Source organism: Sander vitreus, chromosome 4 (assembly GCF_031162955.1).
Source record: "Sander vitreus isolate 19-12246 chromosome 4, sanVit1, whole genome shotgun sequence".
Taxonomy (NCBI): Eukaryota; Metazoa; Chordata; class Actinopteri; order Perciformes; family Percidae; genus Sander; species Sander vitreus.
In genome coordinates, this window is record NC_135858.1 from 28439464 (window position 1) to 28465728 (window position 26265).

The 26265-nt window shown below is 40.7% G+C and overlaps 1 protein-coding gene across 1 annotated transcript in view; it reads right to left on the bottom strand.

Annotated features, from left to right (window-relative positions):
* ptprt (protein tyrosine phosphatase receptor type T) overlaps positions 1-26265 on the bottom strand; it is a 438297-nt gene that overhangs the window by 203276 nt on the left and 208756 nt on the right. The window contains exon 11 of the mRNA XM_078247539.1: positions 14673-14782. Coding sequence (XP_078103665.1) covers positions 14673-14782 — 110 coding nt within the window. The remainder of the gene's footprint in view (positions 1-14672; positions 14783-26265) is intronic.

Genomic DNA, 26265 nt, shown 5'->3' on the forward strand with positions numbered 1-26265 from the left:
AGACATTCTGGGTCACTACCAATAGAAAGGCAAACACACACACACACACACACACACACACACACACACACACACACACACGCTAATACTGAGACACGCGCACCACACAAAGGCATACAGTACCAATCAAAATATATATGTACATGCAAATAAATGCAAACAGGCATGCAGATGCACATGTGTTGCTTATTCATACATACATAAAAACACAAAAGGGATCTTTGGTGTTTTTCTCATCCCACTTTCCTATTGTTCCCAACGAGATAAGCTAACGGGGGAAAAGAAATAGCAACAGACAATAGTCTGATAATATGTTGTGGCCGCGCTGCTTCTATTGTTCTCATCGACTCTTGATAAGCAAACGCAAGTGAAAGAGAGTGACAGAAGGACGGAGCGAGATGAGGACTAAACATAGCCTGATAGAAATTCCAGGCCGTAGTATTGTTCTCGCTGGTATAAATATATACACGAGAGAGATGGAAGAGGACAAAGAGAGAAAAGGAGAGATGAGCAGTAGACCGACAATAATCTCGCTTCATAAATAGCCGGCTGCACTAACAAAGGCCTCAAAACGCTAAATCAGACTGTTCAATCGGCAGTCGAGAGGCAGAACGGAGCAGCGCCGAGCCTTAGGAATGACATTCGGCAACTGACAGGATACAAGAGCTTCATTTGTCTGCTATGGCAGCCCGCTGCGACCACAAGTTCACATCAAAATCATTCCCCCTCCACTGCAAAAAAAAAAAAAAAAATAAAGTATCAAAGTGTAGAAACCCGGTCCACCCTGGAAGAGGTGATCAGAGACGGAGCGTTAAAATCACTGTGAAAAATCCGCCGGTGGTGACAGTTTGACGGAAAACGGGCCGAATGCACATGCGAGTGACGCCTGTTTGACAGCCGCGCAGCAACTTCATGCCAGCCGAGTTAAGAAGAGTGACAGAAAGAGCACTCTCCCTTTAGATGCTAATGTGGGCCACACATGCTTCCTCTGCTCTCACTCCCACATTAAAAATCATCTGCTGACAAGCTATCCACCGCAGATTGGCAGTGATCTACGGGTGCACTGTGAAATGTGTTTCGTGTGTTTTGTGGCAATGTGAGTTTTCACCTATCAGCAAGTTACAGTGATGAAAAATAGACACAATCCTCAGTTTTTGATCATCTTTTTTCCTGCTGTGCAGTCTTGTTTTTTTTTACTCTTTTGCATTTAGGTATTAACAGTTTAATGCAGAGCTTAATTAAGGGTATGTTTAAACTCTTAGTTATAGTGGCTGTAACCACACTGTAACCAATAGCAATAGGTCAAAAGTCCGAGGCGCAGATCTTTGATATGTTCTTGTAACAGTGCTGTTAAAAAGATGAGTTGATAGGAGAGCAAAATTCTCTAATTTTAATGTTTGTTCAGACTTACGTCCCAAAGTGACTAGTAAAGCAGAAATATAATAGAAAGATGTATAAATCAACAGAGGAAAAACGGAATGTACAACTGGGGCAATAAAGGAGAGAAACCAATAAATAAACACAGCAGTGAGTGGTGTGCCAGGCCTCAGCACTGAGGTAATAAGAGAGAAATAAAAAGAATAAACATTAGAAAATGAAAATTAAGATCTGATAGCTAAAGATGTCAAGGGAGACATAATGCCTGCTGAAAAGCTGGATTGTTTTAGTTTTTGGCCTGTGGGGCTCTCAGGTCATGTAATTGGCTAGAGAGATTGACGAGGAGGCCTGATTGGCTACAGGGCAGGACGTTGTAGTGGTTGAGAGATTAGAGGCATGCGCATAATCCTGTGTGTGTGTGTGTGTGTATGTGTGTGTGCGTGTGTGGAAGAGACACAGAGGGTGGTGGGGGGGGTGGGGATAATTCTCTCCGACTATTACCCCTGTGTGTGTGTGTGTGTGTGTGTGTGTGTGTGTGTGTGTGTGTGCGCGCCTAGGTGTATAATCCTCTTCTCTTTGACTACCAGCAGACAGATTTGCCTCACTGTATTAAGACGTGTCTTAAGAGACCTGTCCTCATTGCTGCTCATCTCATTCTTTATTATTTAGCTATATATACACTGTATGTATATATATATATATATATATAGCTTTCTTATTTAGTCCACTGGTGAGTTTTTAAGAGAAATTTATATTTTCAGATAAAACAGGGGACATAATTTACAAGTGTAAAAAAGGTAATAAATTGCTAAATACATTGCAGGTACCGTATTAATATTGTACCGTGGGGCTTCTGGTGATTCCCACCCCTACCATTAACTAACAAAACCTCAAATGAAAAGCCCAGGGAGAAGGGCCATACCTATAGCCATCAGGCCTGTGTGGCATCCTTTGACAGGCTTGCTGTGTTTCCTGCTCAGTTAGTCGTATTGTTAGAGCGAGGACAGTCTCTTGGCTCATTTCCTACCAGGCTTATTGATTTGACATGATGATAAAAATCATTCCTGTGCCTTTGGAGAACAACAACCCCTCCTATTGTTGATGCACTTATTTTCACATCAATGCCATTCAAGCAGTTTTTAATCAAACTGCTGTGATCTGTGATCTGCCGGCGATTTAATTTCGCCCTGAAGCTCAGTCTGGAAACCTGTACGTTTATCTATCCTGCTTCCGTTACAATTTTGCGGAGACCAATCACAAACTGGCTTATCCACCTGGCGTGCTATTGGCGGGTTTAACACGATGAGGAGCGACCAGGCAGCTTTTTGTTTACATTCAACATAGCGGCCACCGAAGCGCAGCATCCGTTGATGCCGCGGTCGCTGCTATGTCACCCGGATCGTTGGTCTGATTGGTTGAAGGACTAACTAATTGGTTGGTTTCACGTGACGTCACAATGCTGCTTCGCGAAAGCGCGAAATTCCAATGGAGGGCAGGAAGTGAAGTTGCTGAGAATCTGCCGTCTGAAAAAATGCCCATGTTTTGTGTAGTTTATGGCTGCTCCAATCGTTCTAACCGATAAAAAGGGAAAGGGGTTTTATAGAGTACTAAAGATTGTCGTTCATAAAGGTGAGAAATGTAAAAAGCTCACAGAACAACGCCATAAAAAGTGGATTTTAAACGTGCGCCTGCGGTCGGGAGGAGCAGAGTCTGCTAATGCCCGTGTGTGCAGTGACCACTTCGTCGGAGGTATGTTAGCTAGCTAACTTGTTTTTTGTGGCTGTGTTTATCTAGCATTAGATTGTCGTTAAATGCTCATTTACATTCATGTACAGAGTCATTTGAACTATGCCCGTTGATCACGCCTCTTGTGCAGTAGAAAATACAGAGCAGACTCCCCAGACTAATGTTCAATCTTAAAAGATTAAGCTTGGTCTGGTGATAGCCAGACTAGTGACTAAATACATTTGTACATTTTGTACACTCTGGTTAAATGCTTCAAAAGAAATGAGCATTTCCGCGCAATGCTGTCGAGAAGAAGTAGTTAAAGACTCTCCCACATCAAGGGACTTCGTTGATTGCAAGCAGAGAGGAAGATGAGTCGGATTAATCTCCTGCTCAACTGTTGACTATAATTATGAGAGTCCAAGTTGACCCTGGTGTTGGCTTGTGATGTTCTAGGAGGGGGGGGAAGATGAATCACACCAGGCTGTTATAAATATTAAAGAAGGAAAACAGGGCTGCATTACTACACACAAGTACACACAGGTGTAAGTGATACTAGGCCATTCTCCTGCAGGCCAGACAGGCAGTGTGACAGAGTAAATGGGGTCAGCAGCTCAAGGACTTGGAAGCCAAACCAAATATAGTCCATTATTGACGGAAATGAAAAACAATACAAAGGAAGAGAGGAGAGGGAAAAGGAGGCGAAGAGACAGAAGACGAAAGTCATGGATTAGAATGCTTCTCACTCTTTAGTATCAGTGTCTTCACCACGCTCTATTTTTGTATATAAGTTGTTAAAAAGTGGCAATTATATCTGATCCACATTCTTTCTACACAGTGCAGAACAATATTTTGATTTCGTTATTCCTGCTTTTTTATTTTCTTTCTCTTTTTGATCTTCTAGAAACAGAAAAAGGCCTCTATGCGTGTATGTGTGTGTGTGAGTGTTAACTGAGTGCCTTGTCTTTTCATCTCCTGTTAAACAATATTGTAGTAAACACACACACACCGCAGGCTGATGCTCTGCAGAGATCTTCTCTCACAATCTAATGTAGCTGTCTGTGTCTTTGTCTGTGTGTGTGTGTGTGTGTGTGTGTGTGTGTGTGTGTGTGAACCTTCAGTAGTAGACGTTATAAGCTTTGAGTCTGGCGTAAGAAGCCAGCTGAGGTCAAATCCACAAACAAGCTACTTGTCAGTAAACAGTTTTCCCAGCAGAGCCGGGCAACTGTTAGTGTTAAAGGCCAATTCTATGCTCCACGTGTAAACTAAGGGTTTGGCTGACCTTTCAAGAGTGAGAAAACATAAATTGAATCTCCAAAACTGATTGGTCACCCACTAACACACTAGACAACCATGGCATTTGATTATGTCTTGTTCTTTACATCAGTAAAATGGGCCAATATTGCCACTGATCATCAGTTAAAAAAACAACTGAAATGCTTATTTTCATCAGTGAGTCAAACTCTCATTAATGTTGTAGAAAAACTCAGGATACTTGACTACTGGATACATGAAGGTTCGGGACACTTTGATGACGTACACACAAGCATTTAATGGAATCTCGATCGAGGAGAAATTAGGCAGGCAGTACAGTTTAACCAACTCTGAGGGTCTGTGTGTCTCCCTAGATGCATATATCCCTCGCTCAAGCTGTCAAGTTTGTGTTATGCCAATTTATTAACACGAAAGATGCCCACCTAAAACCTAGTTGAGTCTATATCTCTCTGGCATGTATGCTATCTGGTCAGGTCCCTTTATCCCGTTTCCACCGACCTCCAAAAGGAGATAGTCTGCAGTTTCGCATTGCCAGACCTTCCTCCACCATGGCGCGGCAGAGGAGGAAGGTCTGGCTAGTCCACACAGCATTCCGGGATAGGGGAAAAATGTGCTCTGGTTTATTGGCATTTCTTTGAACCATTCACAATCATCTTGGACGGCGATAAGCACCGGGAAAAGTTACGGTGCCACTGCAAAATAGCCTTGGGAAGGAATTAGTTTTAGAAAAGTTGTTTTAGTCGTGCAACAGAAAACTCAGATTGGACAGATAGTCTAGCTAGCTGTCTGGATTTACCCTGCAGAGATCTGAGGAGCAGTTAACCATAGTCCTCAGAAATCCACCGGAGTTTAAAATGCCAACACAAAGAAAGAGGAAGGTGAGGGACATCCAGACAAAATGAGGGACATCCGGCGGAATTTCCGTCAGCAACAGAGCAATCACGGAAGTGGAACGTCATGGATATACACTACCTGACCTGTGATCTACAAATGACCTGATGTTATCTAAGTTTTTGCATCTACATGGCGTTTCTGGAAATTCCACCACAATTATTGTGTGACTTTAATTGCAATTCATTTTGTTGGGAAAGATTACAGATGGGTCATTTACAGCTTTAAAATCAGTGAAAATCTGGAGTACTTTCATCCACACTAATGTTGTATTACAAATATACAGATAATTTCAAATGCACAAACCTTAAATTCAGGGTATTTTTTTAGGCCATTCCAGTTTTTCATAAAAGCACTAAGTGATACTTCAAATGCTTGAGAATGCATGGACATCCGATAACCTCCGTTTTCCAGGTTTGAGTCGTCGCATGCCGCATGTTGGATTTCTGCGGCGCCTTTAAATTCCTGTTTTGCACTGAAGCGAGCTGAGCCGCTGCTATTGCCCGGTAAACACTGAACAGAAGCGACACCACCTCAGGCGACTGCTGCTCCCCTAATGAGAATCAATCATTCCTTTGTTCAGAAACCAGCGATAAGGGAAGACAATGTAACAACTATACACTGGAAAAAAAATAAAATCCGTAAAAAAACGGATAAAGTCCTGGCTGAAAATTACCAGGAATTTATCCGTTAATGTCACGGACACTTCTGTTAATCCTAGAACGGATAATAAGTTACAGTCAGACCCTCTTGTATGTGGTCACTCAAGTGAGACACAAGCCGTTTATCTGTGTATTCTCTGCTGCAAAAATTGAACAAACACTTCAACTGCACAGACACACTCCGGTTCCAAATTTGTCTGATCCTTGTGTCTAGGTGTGTTCGTGACATGTGAACAGCAAGGCAGTTGAATGAGGAAACCCTTCTTCCACAATCTTTATGGCCACATGATAAAAGTACATTAATAAGATGTCTGTGTGATCTGCAGTCCTTCAGGTATTCTGTCAATGAGACGCATTTAAATTCACGGACATTACAAGCCAACATGACGGCACTCGTTAACTGGCAGTGCTCAGCCCAACTAGCCAAAACAGATGGCTAATGGCTAAGTTATCATTTGTCTATCATGACCGAATAGGTGGATCGACTGAGGCTGGGGCTATGGTAACTTTAGCCCGTTGTCTCGCTAACTGGTGTTAGCTAGCTGGTTAGCTACTAACCATTGTGCGCATTGTGCTTATCTGGCAATGTTAACGGTAATGTTAAAGACAGGTTAACACAGACTGGACAACTCTTTCTAATTAAAACTATACAAAACTATATATATATATACTATATTATTTTAGTTAAAGAAAATATAATTTGTACCACAGAGGTGCAATAAAGGTTTCCCAAACTCCGAAGATGAAACTTGAAAGGTAAACGTCCATTGATGACCGCTTCTTCATTCAGACTTTAGCACGTAACGGCGCTTCATGCTCCCACAATGCAATGCGTCCTTAAAAAATACGGTTAAAACTCCTGTAAAAAATATTCCTTCACATTAACACGGTACATTGTACCGTATATTTACGGACTTTTCTTACAGTGTATATGTCTGCTGTTTCTACAGAAATCAACAGCTTGGAACACAGTAACTCACTGAAATAAATGCCAGACTGCTTGCCAGTATTGATTTGTGTGATTGATTAAAGGCCCTACTTGAGGAGAGAGGAATTGGAGAGAAAAGTTATTCACACACAAGAACAGAATAATACTGTACTAGTAGCCTATCCCTTTAGTGTGTTGAATTAAACAGCTCCAAGGTTTGTCAGCAAAACATTCTTATATTGTTCCCCAGTCTTGCTGCCGGATATTCAGCAGTTGGAGAGTTGACTGCTTTGAAGTCTTCTAAATGACAAAATAGGTAATTCAAATGTGGTTACATTTATGAAACGATAACTACTTGGTTAAGGGTAGAGGCCGATTGCCTTTATGATTATAGAAACCATGTTGACCAGTAGGCCATATCATATCCCCCTCCCCCTCTAGCGAAATTACAAATCCTACTATGGCCACTCCAAGACCCGCCCTACGAAGCAGCTCGATTGGTTGGGGTTAGGCATTTGACGTTGAGTGGTTAAGGTTAGGATAGCCGATTGGTCAGGAGATAGGACCTGTACAAATGGGGCTACGTTACCTTGCGTAAGCATGGACGCCTGGCCAATAAATGCTATTGAAGGGCGGGTCTTGGCGTGGCCATAGTGGAATTCATAATATTGCCCCCCTCTCCATCCCCTAGTAGCAGAGAGAGTGCAGGGGCAGTGGGGATGTTTAGTTGAATATGTTAGTCTAGTCTGCCTGACTCATTGATTCTTTATCTGACTGAGGTTTGTGCAAGTTAGAATCTACGGCCCCGACCATGGCTCTGAAATATCAGCAGCTAACTGTGCTGTGTGTTGATGTATCCACGGCACTGTCCGTGGTGCTGAAGAGGCAGACAAATTTGGAATTGCAACTTTAAATTTCAGTGCCGCCCTTCTGTCATTTTTGTCTCGGATCTGTAATATTCTCTAAACCAGAGATATTCAACAGGGGGTCTGTGACCCCTAGGGGGTCCTCAGACTTCAAGGGGCCTCCAAATTATGTTTAAAAAAATTATGTTTTGAAAGTTTATTTTTTCAAAAGATAAATTAGTCTATTTGTGAAAAACAAACAAACGAAGATAAGCTTAATAGGTAAGGTAGCCACTATGGTAGCCATACAGTTAAGCTTAAGGAGTCACCGCCATTAATTTCATCCATCCGGCCCAGTTTAATGCAACTTAATTGCAGGTCTTACTAGCAGAAAAAAGCAGAAATGGATAAAGAAAAGGATCTTTTGAATGGGGAGTTGTGTTTCAAAGCCCTTCCAGATGGTTCTCTCCACAAGACTAAAATTGTTTGCATGTACTGTCGAGTTACCACCGGAGTAGTCCAGTCTCAAATATCACTTGAGTATTGAAAACTTGAAAAATATCCCTTTTAAAGTACATTTGGAACAGATAAAAAATGCGTGATCAATTTGCAACTAATAGCAATTTAACTAGGACACTCAAGCCATTAATCCAGATTAAATATTTAAATTGATTGATAGCCCTATATATATATATATATATATATATACAAATATAAAAATGTTCGCATAGCATAGCAGCTTTTCCAATTCTGTAGACCTTATGCCTCCACACTCTCTCTACTCTACACTCACCCACACGCACAAGACAGTACATCTGACAGAAGGACTTAGTGTAATTCTGAGCACCCTGTGTCTGACTGACTGCTTTGGATTTTCAGATTTTACCTAAACTGCATTTATCTACACAAAACAAAGAAGGGCAATTCTTATAAACAAAGTAGATTTGGAAACAACCTTAGGGATGTGGTGTTTTCCAGGTTAGGCTGAAACATGAAAATCGTTGACTTGTTGTCAAACCAAATCAGAAAAGCTCTGATCTCATGATTTGCCTCACTGCTTCATTCTAATCAATGTTAGCAGCAGCATCTGTTAGACTCGCAGGGGTTCAGGAATAACTCCGCAGAGACCAGCAGGGAGGCGAGCTGGCTAACAGAGAGGACCTGTGATGATGGTCTGATGAGGCATTCAAAGAAGGGATTGACAAGGTTATGACCAGTGTGAGTTTGAGTGCTTTTCTCCTTTCAGTACAGTAACTGCCAATACATGTGTATTATCTGAGGGGTCATAGAGGGCAGGTTGCAGGAAGTCTTACATGGGAGAGAAACCACTTGGTTGTATTATTGATAGTTTATTATAGCTTGACATTTCAAATTCAAATGATTATAAGAGAGCAGTTATTTTGTATTCGATCATGAGGCATCTCTGCCTCTGGTTTTTAAACCAGCCATTGTAAATTCCTACATCCAAGACCTAAATGCAGATACATCCCAAATAAAAGATCTACTGCCCAGTTTAAGAAGATCAGGGTGAAAATCCTGTATCATACTTGGTCCAATCTACTCTGTACAGGAAAGACTTGAAATTAACCGTTTTGTCTACTTGCCCTGATGTCCGCTTCATTCACCAGTCACGTTCATTACTTTGGATTAAAAGTTTACAGCATGACAAATACGCCACCTGATTGGCAGTGACCACCCGGAATGGGCGGGAGGGTGGAATAGACTCATTTATCAAGGATTTTGTTATGGCTGGTGGAAAGGTCTACTCTGACTGGGGCTAAATGTCAGCAAAGAATGACGTACTGATCAGATTAATTGCCAATTAAATGTGCCATGCCAATATAAGAAGATCACAGTAGAATCAGGCATTAAATAAATCTAAGCTGCCTGATCTCCAAATGTTTCTGGTATTTAAAGTGGATGTTTATCCAACCCATTCTCATAAACGGGTTCGTATGATATCCTACAAAATGAAGCCGACCGCCGGCCGATCACCTGACGACTGGTCACAGGACAGTTAAGTTTAGCGGTCTTTACAGTTAAATTTAGCCAAGAAGAAGAGTTACTGTGAGCCGGGTACAGAGCACTGTCAGGGGGCGGTCGTTCCAGCAGCTGTTGCTAAGAAGTTTATCCAACAAAACGTGACTTTAAGCCGGTCAAAAGGCACTGTGAGGGCATGCATTTGCAAAGCCGACAAAAGGTGACTGGCCTGCGGTGACGATAGTTAAGTTTAGGCACCAAAACAACTAGTTAAGATTAGAAACAAGATTATTATTATTATTTTTTATTTTTTTTTTAACCTTTATTTATCCAGGTAAGTCGATTGAGAACAATTTCTCATTTGCAACGACGACCTGTCACATTCACACAGTTACACCTTCATACCTGGAAGCTGCCCAGAACAACCACAGTCTGATCTGCTGGCCACTGAGGAGCTCCACTGGAGCGGTTGGGGTTAAGGGCCTTGCTCAAGGGCACCTCAGTGGTGGTAATGAGGGAGGGACTGCTCTTTCACTTTCCCCACCCAGATTTTATCCTGACGGTCACACTAGTCCCTTAAGTAGTTCTCCTGGGACAAAAAGAGTTTCCTGGCTCAAAGTCTTGTTTTCCCCTGAACTTCTCCCGGGACATGAACTCTGATCCCCTGCTTCAAAGCCCTTTGTTTTAGGACCCACCCAACCATCCATCCCCCTGACCTCCTCTCTATGCGGTTCTTATAAAGCCGTAGTCATTGTAGGCTATACAGTAATAAATACGTGGAATACATACGAATTACGGTGCATTACTTTTCATAGCAAAATGTATGAATGGTTCATGATAACAACAGCCTCGTTTAGTATAGCAATTTATAACTTAAACTTTAAGTCCAAAATGGGAACCTTGGAATTAAAGAAATCACAACAGATTGCAGTGCCTGATGAATCCAAATTCTACAGACTGGATTGTCTGTATTACTGGATTGTCTGTATTTCAGAGTTGATCATCAATACAAGTCACTTCTGCAATTCTGTGACTGCAAAGTTTATTGGTTTGTTTTTGTTTGTTTGTTGAAATGAAGAGAAAGAACAGAATTGCTGAAGTAGTATGGTGCAGATTTTAGAACAAAAATGCTTGAAATCATCTCTGTTTTCCTCTCTCCCACCCACACCTCCATCCACCCCTCTCACTTCCTCCCTCCATCACATTTTCCCCAGACACCATTTATCCTTTCTCAGATGAATAGAACAAGAGAGAGAGAGTGAGCGGGGGCACGGATTGGTCCCTTTAGATCTCACCCAGATGTATCCTTTAATCCTGTAATTAGCTGCAATTATAGTAATAGAAGCAAGAGAGATGAAGTGACCATATTTGCACACGGAATTAATTCATGTAATCATGCTATATGGTGAATAATGTTTCTTTCGGGCACATTTCCGCTTGCTCCCTTGATACATGTTTCATGTCATTCTCCTTATTTCTCCTCACAACTCTCCACCCAATCGACCCCACCCCCCTTTCCCCTCCCCCTTTAATTGTCCTAGGTGTAATTCATCTGGTTTTCATCCTGAAAAGCTAGGGACACAGAATGGGGGAAAAAAAAGAAAACACAAGAGACAACAGAGCAGGATAGGACATAACAAGAGCCCCTTTAGATGTTGCAGATGATGCCTTTAATCCTGTCAATAGCTGCAATTATAGTAATTATCTCTAATAGCAGCGCATTGTGTCGAGGCTCTGATATGTTTAACAGATGATGCCGAGTCGTGCCGCTTTCGCCGGGCAAAGAGGGCAGGGCGCTTGGATTCACATTAATGAAAGGGACAATAAACAATGCGAAATCGATGATGGTGCCAAGACGTTTATGAACTGCGGCGAGTGTTTTTCAAGCTCTTGGTCCAGGTCAAATGGAGATCTCAGAGATGGTACTGAGCGGTCTTTTTACTGCCCAGAAAAAGAGGTGCCTGGAGCTTGATGTTAGGACGTACAGAGGGTTTGGGCAATGTGATGGGAGGAAGATGCCGTCAATAAAAAGGTGTGCTTGCGTTGGAAGATGTGTTAGATGACTTAAATGCGGGCAGCTAAAATGCATATCCACATATATAAGACAATCGAGCTGAAAAACTGCAATGAGATCTGTAAAATGCATATTCAGCAAAAAAAGTTTCTTCGACCATATCTTCCATTATCCAGGGTTTTCAAGGATAATTGTCTCACATCCGGCGCTGATGGATGTTCCCAACCTTCGGCTCTCTGTGTGTTGCCGTTCTCAAACTCTGTTTCATTCAGAAAACAACAAACTTTGAGCTAGCAAGCTGAAAATGGCACATTTGAAGAAAATTTGAATCATGCAATGAGGAAGGCCTGCTTGGGTCTTTCGGGAAATGATTGTAAAGATTTACAAAGAATATGTTCATGGCATTTACTCTCTGTGAAAGTGAAGAAAAAAATACTCTCTGTCCTGAATAACCGAGGCTTACACACACACACACACACACACACACACACACACACACACACACACTTTACCGATGGACTTATCACTTTCTAGCTAACGCATTTTCTCTACACGCACTCCCGACTTCACACATTATCTCTTACACACACACACACACACACACACACACATTCAGAAACTTCAGAACACACTCCATCACTGACAACTTCACTAACTCCCCACACACACACACACACACACACACACACACACACACATTTCATCACTTGCTCACACAATCACTCAGAAACTCACCAACTGATTTAAGAACACATTCCTTTGCTTGGTACTTCACCCTCTTTCACTCAAACACATACACACACACACACACACACACACACACACATACTAATAGCCCTGCCAGGTCTTAGTGTGAGGTAGCTCCTTGATGCAGTGATATAAGAGGCAGACAGGAGGCACAGAACGGGTCAATAATTCATTAGATAGAGGGCTCAACTCAACTTCAACCCGAATAAACCGTCTATAACCACACACACACACACACACACACACACACACACACACACACACACACACACACACACACACAATCGCAATCTATCTCTCACTCCCAAACATTGTCTCAAGGACTGTCAAGAGATAAGTCTCTTTTCCACTTTCTCTTCATTTTCCAAGCCCTACTTTTCTTATGTCCTTCCACAAGAATTGAAACTCACATCTTAATTGGTGCTCATATCTAAAAAAAAAAAAGTACAAACAGAGTTTCTGTACCTGTTTTTGCACACCGCTGGCAGGTCATAATGGTAACAAATATGTGTTGTATCCAGAAATAGATAGGCTCACATAAAATTTGATATGAGCACCAATATGAGTGTTAATTCTTTTTTTACATAGTTTTAGTTAGAGATCAGCATCAAACCTGGGATCAAACCTTCAGCCCTCTGCTTCACCAACACAGTCTCACTCCCAGCGCGTCAAAAATTTACACTTGGTCAGGTGCCTTTGGCGTTGGTTGCTGATGCAAAAAGTCTCCTTTAGCGTCTAGCCCTTTGGCGTCATTTTTAGACGAGCTTGGTCGGGACTCTTGGCGTTACTTTTTGACGCTCTGGGTTGTGACGTACGTTTAACTGACGTGCAGCACAAGAGCAGGACAGTTAGGTTTAAGAAAAGATGGTTGGCGGGGTTACAAAATGTACGTTTCAGTGACACGCGGGACAACAACGGGACACAAACCCCAACCAACCTCCTTAGACAGATTTGGGGTCTCTCATAATACCCGCTGACGTTGTTTCTCTTAAAACTACGTCACCTTACAGACTCTAAAGGATGATTTTTACGTCAGTGTCTGACGCTGAGAGCCACTGAACAAGCCACGGGATTTGACAAGTTGGGAGTGAGGACAAGTTAGCTTCACACACTGTCAAGACCCAATAGTTTCAATCCACGACAGTATTCATCAAGTGAGCTTCTTTCTTACTTTACAAACATCTTAATTTAGAATGTCAACTTAATTAAGAAACACCAAAATGTAATTTCTTAAGTTTAGTCAACGCATATCGGGACAACCACAACTCATCATTTTAAGTCAAAAGAGGTTCAATCACGAGAGAAGGACCAGAAATTGCAACTACAAAATTTTGAGTTAGCTTGATTATAACAAGGATATAACATAAATTGACAAGCCTATCTAGTTGCATTTGTTAACTGTTTAGTTTCATCTGCTTTCACTTAATTAAGAGTTTTTAGGACATCTCTGTGTCAAAAACTATTTTATTATTATATATATTATTTTTATTTTTTAAGATTGTGCAGTTTAGGCCTTTATTTGACAGGACAGGTGAAGACAGGAAAAGGGGAGAGAAAGAGAAAGTGACATGCAGCAAAGGGCCGCAGGACGGAATCGAAACCACGGGCACTGCGCTAAGGACTGAGCCTTTGTACATCGGGTGCACGCTCAACCAGGCGCCCTGTATTTTGGGTTTCTACTAGTACATATTTACATGATTTAATGTTAAAAAAACACACTATTTTCCCTCATACTGTCTATCTGAAACGCTCTGTTTTAGCGCCTTTCTAAAAGGCCGGTCTGCTCTGATTGGTCAGCGATTCTGGGTCCTCCGAATCTGCGCTCTCAGCGTCTCTGAGCCGTCATTGCAGCCGGGGAATGATTGTAACACCACTATAGAGGCACTTTCTTCCTACATATAGTATAGTTGTGACATCACAACCATACAGAAGTACTGACAGCTCGTTTAAAGGCACGGATTTCAGATTTTTTGATACTTTCACAGCGTTTATACTGCACCTTGACCTGCTTATAATAATAAAAAAAAAAGATATGGAAATCTCACTTTTTACAAGATGGGACTTTTAACAAATTGCACAGGTGTACCTCATGAACTGGCACTCACTATATTTTTGTTCCACATTTTCACACTTTGAAGCTTTCCAGTATGGTTTTAAACCAATAACCTGTACCAGAACCTTGGAAAATTGCCACTGAGTGTGAGCATTGCGAGAAGTCTTTGACTGACCTCGTACAGTGTGATGGCCCCGTTGGTCTCGTTTGGAGCTTTCCACTGCATGAAGATCTTCTCTTCATAGGGCGTATTCTGCAGAGACTCCGTTGGCACTGAGCCAGGCACTGCAGAGACAGAGAGCACACACAACATTGGAATACAATTTGACATAAATGAGTATATTTAAGCTGTAGGTCTTCATTGAATGCAACTAAAGTCTTGGCAACAACTGCACTTAATACTATAATGTTTGAAATAAAATGACCATTTTGATGTGTGATAACAAACAATTCCCCTTCGTAGTGTAAAGCAGACGTCCTGCCAAATCTAACTCAGTGGTACAAAGTGCCAGTGGAAGCTGCGAAACATCTCAACACAAACACATTCATTAGTAACTTTACTAGAATCTTGGAATAAAAGTGTCAATGATTTGCTGCCCATACAATGCTCTACTTTACTAACAACGTACAACAATGATTTATATATGCAATGAAACCAACCTCTGGCGCAGCCCTTAAACACATCATGAAAGATGTGTAGATTCTGTAGTACATTAAGTATTTATATTTGATCCATATTTTTCATAGACTCTTTGATGTATTTTGTATGTCTTTATTTCTGTGTATTTAATGTGTAACTCTATCTTGTCTCGTAAGGCATGGATACCCGAACCGAGCCCAGTGGGTCCCGACGGGTCCTGACGGTACCCGACAGATATTTAGAAATTATGGTCGGGTTCGGGTCGGGTCACATCAGCGCGATAAGGCATTTGTTGTAAAATGGTGCTGCGGCTCCTTTAAGAGAGCTCAGTGCGTGTGTAAAGTGGGCAGAAGAGAGATAGAGAAAGAGGAAGCAGACGTGTAGATGCGACCGGAGCAGAGTTGCGGGTGGAATAAGTTTAAGTTTTGTGCACAGTGTGTGCGGTGTCCGAGAGAAACCCCAGACTGAAAGCCAAGTTCATTCATCTGCTGACCAGAAACAGGATTTTAACCCCAACGTTATTCATTTTATAACGTCGGTCTCCCCTGGTTTTCTGACCACGGTCGGAAAAGAAGCAATCAGGAAAGGTTAACACATTGAACATTTTAAATTAAACAGCTTATTAACGTGCGCTTGTTGCCCCGTGTGCGCTGATGTGCTCATCTGTTGACATTTCCGAATGCCTTCCTATAGTTGCTTAATAAAAGCGGGCTTTCCACACAAACAAACGTACATGTGTCATTAGTATGAGAATAAAATGAGATTTTAACTGTGTCGGGCTCGGGCCGGGTTCGGTCACGGTTCTGTCGGACGTTTTATGCCTTCTCTTGGCCAGGTTGTCGTTGCAAATGAGAATATGTTCTCAATCTGCTTATCTGGTTAAATAGAAAATAAAAATAAAGAAAATACAGCAAAGTATACCCATATATATATATATATATATATATATATATCTACACTATGGACATATCAGAGAAATTGTGTACACAGTCATCGTCCTGCAGTGAAAAACATCCATAAACGTATTACTTCTGATAAAAGAAAGGAGTGTGCATGTGGACACCGAAGCAAAATATTGAGTTGAGTTCAGTATGAAAGGAGAGTGCGAGTTCTTTTTTTTTTTTTTTTAAATCACTTAATTCTGTTACTTAGTTTGGAGAGAAAAAATAGCAGGGAACCGACTCATCCGAAATATTAAGTTGCTGAAAGTCTAATTTTGGGATTTTCCTTATGAGACAGAATGAAATCTGCTGCTCGCTCCAGAATTTTATCATGAAGGATGTTCTCAATAATTATGTATGATAGGGTATTCCATTATATGTCTTCTATTCTGAAAGCCAAAGTCTCTTTTAGATATATCAGTCTACTTTCTGAAAAAAAGTTGAACAAAGATTTCCATCAAACAAAGACTGTTGGTTGTAAGAAATGTAGCTGAGGAAACAAATATTTAATGTGACAGATAATAGTGCAATTCTCTTTTATCGTGAACACACTTTAAGTTTAGCTGGTGCCGTGCTCATCAGTCATTCGATTACATGAAAATGTTGTGGATAATTGTTGTGTGCTTAATGTCATTCCCTGATAAAGCAGCGAGAAAATGATCAGAGCCTCTGCCGGGTTCCTAATCAGTGTTTTGAAGACCACATCTTAGTTAAGATGTGAGTTTCGACTTGCAGGTATTGCTGCAATATTGAGCAGCTCAGCTGTGATTTGTCGAACAGGAGACAGACGAGCTGTAATGATGTCATGTAGAGACAAATCTTGTAGACGGTGAATAATGCAACAACTGAGGAGACTAAAATGACAGCAGCCATGGTGATTTTTCTTGGGCTATGGGCACATTTTCTAACGCACCGCTGGGAACCCTACCATTAAATCATACTCATTTGGATGGAATACCTCAAACAAAAAGTCTATTACCTCCCAAAGTCAATTACTAATTCAATGTCAATGGACAAACTGTCTCCTGTCACGGGAAAACTTTCACCTGATGTCTAGATGCTCCGATTTCCATTTTAGGGAGACTTAGTGCACGTTGTGAGCACTTTGAACGGTGACCACTTTTTTTTTTCTGTTGCGCCAGCTCTTTAATCAAGCACATTAGACTGGGAATGAAACAATGACTTTGAGATTAAAGTGTCAACATCAAGCTTGAATGTGATGCTGTTCAAAGTACTATATAGTTGGGCAGCATAGTTAACCTATTGTTCATTTTGTGATAAAAGCACCAAAATTGGTAAATGTTTAGCTCAATATATTTAGAAGAGATCTGGATATTGGGCCACTTCAGATTAGCATTATTATGACCATGGAAGCCATTTCCCAAAATATAGGTATATAATATACTGTATGTGTCTCCCACCAACACCCATTTGGTACTCTTTCTGTTCATGGCCTGTAATGCAGCCATCTTCAGCACTGAAACACAATCAGATCAGTTGGACTGAAGAGAAAAAGAAGGTGACTGAATTGGCCCTAAAGAACATATCAGGAGCACGCGCGTTTTAAAAAGTGACGCTTGGCCAGGGGCCTTTGGCGTTAGTTACTGACGCAAAAAGTCTCCTTCAACGTCTCAATCAGACGCAGGGGGCTTTCAAAGAATTCCAAAGCTGATATTTGACGCTCTGGTTCTGGACCGATTTGGCATCATTTTTCAACGTGCAGGGTAAAACCACTTAGTTATGGTGAGGGAATGATCGTTGGTGGGTTTAAAAAATGTACGTTTCAGTGACACGCTGGACAAAAACAGGATACGAACCCTGGTCTCCTGGGTGAAAGTCCTGTGTTGTTTGACCCATCCACCACTCCAGCCTGCCCCTTACGCAGATTTTCAATCTTTCATACTACTCGCTACCGTTACGCCGCGGTCGAGCTGCTGCTCTGCCTGGTGCGTTCCATAAAGTCGCTAAAGGGTGATTTATGCGTCGGTATCTGACGCTGAGAGACACTCACCAAGCGTCAGAATTTAAAATAAGTAGTAGAATAAGTGTCACTGTCCCGAAACCTATGAAAAGCAGCTGTCCATGTTTATAGATATGTACTGTACAGCATCCTGAAGACATCACTTTGCAAACCACTGGCAGGCAAACTTGAGGAAAGGTTAGTACCTGCCTGTAGGGTTATACTGAGCAGTCAGAGTGCTGCACATCTCTCCTGTCAACTACACAGCGAGGTGCACACAGGTTTACTACAGAACCTTGACTCATTATAGTAAAATCTAGGATGAGACAAGCTTTCACACGTTTTTATGAAGAGGTGTCTGACACCTTGTCAGGGAATGATGCTGTCAAACACCACGTTATGTTACACACAAAAATAGACCCACACACACAGTTACACACTGACACATTCGCAAACACACGCACATAAAACACTAGACCCAAGAACACAATAGTGCTTACTGAGATACAAGTGTGAATTGTTGTAAATGTTAGGGAGAAGGAGACAGACAGCGCCAGGAGGGACATATGACTGCAACGTGTTGAAATGAATGTGTGTTTTGTGTGCCTCTCCCTCTCACTTCTTATTTTTGTTCCTCACTTTACTCCTACTCTTCATGATCATTCGGCACTCTCAGGAATATTTTCTACCATGTGTGATATCTGACATTGCTATGGCCTGTGCGTCATTTTGGTGATGTAGGAAGTTAGGTTTATTCTGCACTCAATGTAAGTCATTGTGGATGAGAGCGTCAACTACAGTAAATGCGGGCAATGTAACACTCAAACGAGTCTGACAGAGGCAGGAAGGTTTCAAAGCTCATTGTCTGATGCACATCAAGTGAGAACATACTGAACGTTCAGCCGTTTTACAGCCACAAATTGAATATAACAAAAAAAGACGGATGCGCCACAGCATTTCCGTTTACATTTGAGAACTGGGTGTCATTATCCATCTTTCTTCAATACATCGAGGAGGTTTGGGACGGCCTCCGCTGTGGGGACTTTCAGAGCCCTCCTGCCATTTTTCAAGTAACGGAACTGTGACATAGCCTGGTTTAAGTTTCAAAGCATCACGCTGAGAAGGGACCAGTTCTTTTGGATAGCAAAGGCTTTAATTGGAATCCTGCATTGTTACTTACAAATCACTGTCCTCTTGTTTTGCAAACTACAAGATTCCAGCCTCAAACCCCGTTTAAAACTTATCATTTCTAAATGAATCGTTGCTATTTTCATGGCTTGACATATTTTGTGTCTGACAACATTCTCAGAGTAATCCATACCATCCAACCATACGAAAATGTATGCACAACAATTTGTATGATATCCTACGAGATGGAACAATAAGATCTTTCGTTAGAGATCTGAGTTAGTTCTGCAGAGTAAACTCAAAGTTGTTTAGAGAGTGTCTGAGTCTTATATACAAGTCGTCCACCCTTCCCTCCACCAATAACAGGGGTTTGGCATTCACCCCGGACGTTTCTGTAGGGTTCCAATAACAACTCCTTTAGGAGCTGAACAGTTCTGGTCAGGTCAAGCAGACCAAGAATAGCTGCAGCGCTGATGAAGGTTGGATATTACCGACCATTCTTAAGAGCAAGGTTTCACGCAGCAATAGCACAAACACAAAGATGAATACAGCCAATAATAGAGCTAATTATAATACACCTAAATGATGAAAAGTATGAAATGTTTTCTACGACAAGTGCTTTCTATTCATATTTGGTACAGTTTGGTTTTCCATAAAATGACTGACAATTGAAGAAGCTTGTCAACTGCAAAGCTTGTGTGTGAGTCATAGAATTAGTGTGTTTATCCATTAAATACTTGAAATAAGGCCATTATGGAAAAAATGTCCTTGGACCAACAAGTCAAGGGTCAACATCCCCACATGAAGACACACACACACAATAGCAGCAGAGTGTCAGAAAAGTCTGACAGAAGAATATTTAGATTAGTAATTCCAAGGTGTTGATTAAGGCCCCAGCCTGTGGAGCGTATCAAATTACCCTAACAAAGAAACGCAATTAGACGCTGTCATTTTTTATTCAAAACCTTATCACTCACGCTTTGCTTCTTATTTTTTGTTCCTCACTTTACTCCTACTCTTCATGATCATTCGGCACTCTCAGGAATATTTTCTACCATGTGTGATATCTGACATTGCTACGGCCTGTGCGTCATTTTGGTGATGTAGGAAGTTAGGTTTATTCTGCACTCAATGTAAGTCATTGTGGATGAGAGCGTCAACTACAGTAAATGCGGGCAATGTAACACACAAACGAGTCTGACAGAGGCAGGAAGGTTTCAAAGCTCATTGTCTGATGCGCATCAAGTGAGAACATACTGAACGCTCAGCCGTTTTACAGCCACAAATTGAATATAACAAAAAAAGACGGATGCGCCACAGCATTTCCGTTTACACTTGAGAACTGGGTGTCATTATCCATCTTTCTTCAATACATCGAGGAGGTTTGGGACGGCCTCCGCTGTGGGGACTTTCAGAGCCCTCCTGCCATTTTTCAAGTAATGGAACTGTGACATAGCCTGGTTTAAGTTTCAAAGCATCACGCTGAGAAGGGACCAGTTCTTTTGGATAGCAAAGGCTTTAATTGGAATCCTGCATTGTTACTTACAAATCACTGTCCTCTTGTTTTGCAAACTACAAGATTCCAGCCTCAAACCCCGTTTAAAAACTTATCATTTCTAAATGAATCGTTGCTATTTTCATGGCTTGACATATTTTGTGTCTGACAACATTCTCAGAGTAATCCATACCATCCAACCATACGAAAAATGTATGCACAACAATTTGTATGATATCCTACGAGATGGAACAATAAGATCTTTCGTTAGAGATCTGAGTTAGTTCTGCAGAGTAAACTCAAAGTTGTTTAGAGAGTGTCTGAGTCTTATATACAAGTCGTCCACCCTTCCCTCCACCAATAACAGGGGTTTGGCATTCACCCCGGACGTTTCTGTAGGGTTCCAATAACAACTCCTTTAGGAGCTGAACAGTTCTGGTCAGGTCAAGCAGACCAAGAATAGCTGCAGCGCTGATGAAGGTTGGATATTACCGACCATTCTTAAGAGCAAGGTTTCACGCAGCAATAGCACAAACACAAAGATGAATACAGCCAATAATAGAGCTAATTATAATACACCTAAATGATGAAAAGTATGAAATGTTTTCTACGACAAGTGCTTTCTATTCATATTTGGTACAGTTTGGTTTTCCATAAAATGACTGACAATTGAAGAAGCTTGTCAACTGCAAAGCTTGTGTGTGAGTCATAGAATTAGTGTGTTTATCCATTAAATACTTGAAATAAGGCCATTATGGAAAAATGTCCTTGGACCAACAAGTCAAGGGTCAACATCCCCACATGAAGACACACACACACAATAGCAGCAGAGTGTCAGAAAAGTCTGACAGAAGAATATTTAGATTAGTAATTCCAAGGTGTTGATTAAGGCCCCAGCCTGTGGAGCGTATCAAATTACCCTAACAAAGAAACGCAATTAGACGCTGTCATTTTTATTCAAAACCTTATCACTCACGTTTGCGTGTTTGTGTGTGTGTGTCTGTGTGTGTGTGTACTTTAATCTTTTATGATGCACAATGTCTACCTGGATATCTTGGTGTTGCCGTTGTGTGGGTCTGTGTGTGCAAATGCGTGTGCGAAAGCCTTCTATGACTCACGGTGTGCACCCCGACATCTGCATGCTGCTTTCCAGCATGGACGTGACTGTGTGCATCATGACTGATTCACACGACGTACCTGTGCCTCCACTGAGGGTATGTACGTGTATGTGTGTCTCTCTCGCTGTGCGTATGTGTGTGTTTTCCTGTGCACCCTGGGGGCCGAGACACAAGGCTTCATTGAAAAGATAACAGCAGCTGTAACACATTAATCATAACTTAATTAACTTCCACCGTGCTGCACAATGAACGGCCTGCTGCTCGCTCTCTCTCTCTCTCTCTCTCACCTATATGTGTCTGTCATTTTCTCCTAACCCCTCTCTCTGTCTCACTCTCTTGCAATCCTCAGTTCAATTCTAATGGTCTTCGCTGGCATGAAATGAATCTCTGCAATTCCTCCCTGGCTTTCATTTCTCTGGCTCGGTCTATCGGCCCCTATCCACGCTTTTTTATTATAATAAGCAACAGACCTGGTTGTTTATATGGAAATTTTTACTTTTATTCTTTGTAAGTGTTTAGAGATTTGTAGCAGCTACTTGCGAGCAAAATGCAAATTAAAAAGTCTTGCTTGTTAGTGATGTTGGGGATCATTGCACTGCACGTAATCAAGATAGAAGTGAATATCCAGCAGCAGCTTGATGGTAGTTCAGCAAAATACAAGTTTGTGCTAGTCCCTGCATGAACGAGAGTGCTTCTGTGTGAAGAGCCAACATGTATTGGTTTACAACCAGAATGGATAATAAAAAGATGCACTACTAAAACATGTTAAAACGTTGGTGCTTTCCTTAGTGATTGAATGGTCTCCTTAAATGATGCACTGTAGTTTGTGAAAGGCAGCTGTCACAATTTACAGTAGCTATTTTAACTTCTAGCAAAACACATTTTATGTTACCATCCGCTTTTCTGGCCCGTGACACTTACATGAGTCTCATAATTGTCATGACACCAGTATTAGTGTGTTTTAAACCAGTTTTAAACTGAAAATGCAAATATGTAATCTTTACAAATCTGTAACCAGTCCTCCAAACCAATAGGATGATTTTAAAAAATTATGTTTTTTGCCTGTAGTGTCTCCCATTAATAGTTGAATTGGTTAGCAAACATGCTACAGAGCTTCGTGACGCTGGCTACAGACCTCCGTCGTATCAGCGGTAGTCGGTGGTTCAGTTACCCAAAAATATGTGACTTTGAGCCGGGTATAGAGCACCGCAAGCTGCTGGTCGTTTCGGCGGACATTACGGTTAAATTTAGTCCACAAAATATGACCGTTTTGCCGCGACGAAAGTTAAGATGAGGCACCAAAACAACTAGTTAAGATTAGGAAAAATATCGTGGTTTGGATTAAAACACTCCTAAGGAACATGCATTTCCTGGGTGAAAGGCTTTAATTTTCCTCAGGAAGTGAACTCTGCTCTCTGGCTTCAAAGTCCTCTATGTTAATGAAGAAAAAAAATCTAAAGTTTGTCAGTATATTTGCCATTGTCTATAAAAAAAAAATCCCCATCATTGACTTATTGACTAATTTAGTGTCATCAGTCATTTTGTAAAAATGTCATTTCTTTTCTTTGGGATGGAACAGCTCATTAAGTCTCATGTTCACATGAAAACATGGAATAATCCACGCTATATCAATCTGTTCACAAAGCCAGTCTTCATGTTGTTCAAGATTTCATCTCTGTAGAGGTTAATCCTCCCTCGGAACAAATAAACACATCTTGATGAAAAGCAAGCGGCCAGGAATTACCAGCAGAGGCTGGACTGGATTACGATTAAATTACACTTGGTGATATAAGGATTACATGGCAGATATGTATTCGTTGTTATGAATTCAGACCATACTGTATTTACCTTGTTTTTAAAGGAAAGATGGGATGTTTGCTTTCAAGAGTGTGAGCAGGTGTATTGTAAGAAAAAAGATTTTTTTTTTCCAAAAAGCAGATGGTATATGTGTGTGAAATGCCTCGTATTTAACATGTTACAAATCTTTCTTTTAACATTAAAATATCATAGTGTCATCTCCATAAACAGTACGCAACAACAAACTGAAATGTTAGGATGAAAAGCTCTTTTGAAGCCGTTAATCTGAACCAGATTCCATGAGCAGCAAACCACAGAGCAGTACGAACAAGACTTGTTTCATGTGGCAGAATCTGTTTAATTTGTTTTATTTTTATCTTTTTTTCAGATAAAACATGACTTGGTCCTTTATATGTTGAAAACATTCTATGATCCTTGATATACCAAATACATGGTAAAATAATCAAAAGGATAAGTGCCATTTTACAACTGAATGCACTTTGATGAATTGCCTTTTTTTAAAGTGACTTGGCTTTTGATTAAGAAAAACAGAAAAATCTGATGGCTCTGATTGTTCTTTCTCTTCTACTGTGATCTTAGAAAAGACCCAGTCCTCTGAAGATAAAAAGATGATTAAATCTAAATGACTGTGATTGTCCTTTGAGTGAGGAGACTCTCTTTAATGGGAATGGGGGTATTCATAAGGATACAAACGTCACAAACATGGGGATTTTAGATCGGTATTTTAATACTTAATATCTGCTGTTTGACTTTGAAAAGTTCTTAACCACTGCAAGGACCTGATAAAAACAACATGAATGGAGCCATTATTATCAGAAGTGGTAGCAACAACGAGGCTGTTCTCTCATGAACCATTCCTACATATGGATACGAAAAGAAATGCACTGTAATTCCTAACGTATTCATTACCGTATGCACTACAATGACTGCTGCTGTATAAGAGCACGAAGAGGTCTGGGTCCTAAAACACAGGGCTTTCAAGTGGGGGAGCAGAGTTCATGTCCCAGAGAAGTCAAGGGAAAAAACACAAGACATTTACCCAGGAAACGGGTGTTTGTGTCCCGGGAGTACTACTTAAGGGGATCGGTGTTTTAATCCAAACCCCGATCTGCAGGACAGTCACCTTTTGTCGGCTAAACTAACCCTAACGCGTTGCAACAACATATGCAACATATTATTTTTACTGCTGTTTTGAAACAACATTGACCTTTCTTTATTTTTCTTTACTTTATTGTAAGTGAAACCAATTTGCAACATTTTAGTGTTTCGTAGCATCATTAATTCTCTGGAACGTGGACATGAAAGCCAGACAGTGACTTACGGGGAGACACTGCAGGTGAACAGGGAAACTATTTTAACTGATAGATATCACCATCAAACCTCACCCAGTTCATTACTTACATTGAGACAATATTTTTCTGTACTACAAGTTTTCTGATATTGTATGTTTGAGTATGCAAACGATGCATTATCTTATTAAATATGCATTTGTTTCCAGAACAGAAATGTGAACATGGGATAAAGCCAGGTTCAAAATGTTTAATTTTGTTGACTTATTAGCGTCAAAGGTTTTTACAGAGGGAATTTTGGATATCTCTTTCCATCACTCCATATATCAGAAAGTACCATCAACAGCCATGAAAAATATATATATTTTTGCCATGTTTTTAGGTAGAAAATGTTGTATAAATCCGGCTATGAATAACATATGGAAGAACCCCAATGTAAAAAGCTTCAGAATATAGATAGGGATGAAACTGCAAATTTTGCGAGTGCTACTAAGTGGAGTATTAGAACAAACTCATTTTAAGAAAACATTCTGTGAAGATATGGATTATAAAATGCCATACATTTTGCAAGACACTGCAGGTGAATAGGGTCAAACTTTTTAACCAACAGATATCACCAAGAAACTTTGTATTACAAGTTTTCTGAAATAGTGTTTGTCATGCAAATGAGGCACTATCTAATGCTAACTTTTGGTGACTTTAGCTCAAATCTACAGGCAAATAGTAGTACTGTATGAAGGTGTATTTTAGATGTTTTCTGAAAGAAGACACGTCATGGAAGCAAAATAGCCCAAATCTTTTTTTCCCAAAACAATTATGTTTTTGCCTGTAGTGTCTCCCATTAATAGCTGAATTGGTTAACAAACATGCTAATGTTATCCAATCACAAACTCAATTAGATCACTAATTTACCCTTCCCTATTCACTAAATAGAGGATGTATAGACATGTAAAAGAATGGCAGGCACTGTGTACCAGCTGTAAAATTCAAAAGGCATAATATTGAACAATATTTAGGTCACCACTCTGTGCTGCTAGCTACTCCTGGGTCTTTAAAAAAAAAAAAAGGCTTTGCAAATTTTTTATAAGAGGAAATGCATTCAACATATTTGTTAGATTGATGCAATGTGTTTTGGTGAATTACCCTAAATGCTAACTTAAGTTTACTTTGTTTAAATTATTGGTGGGTGGATCGATCCAAATATCGATAATATCAATACCAACGTTGGTTTTGATATTGATCAATTCCATTGTAATAAGTCATCAATAATCATCAGTAATCAATACTTTAGTTTCAGTTTCTCTCCAGTATGCACCACTGCGGTTTCATCAAAGAGGTGACCTGGCTGTCTGTGTCTGTGTAAGTGCCGCTGCTTTAAA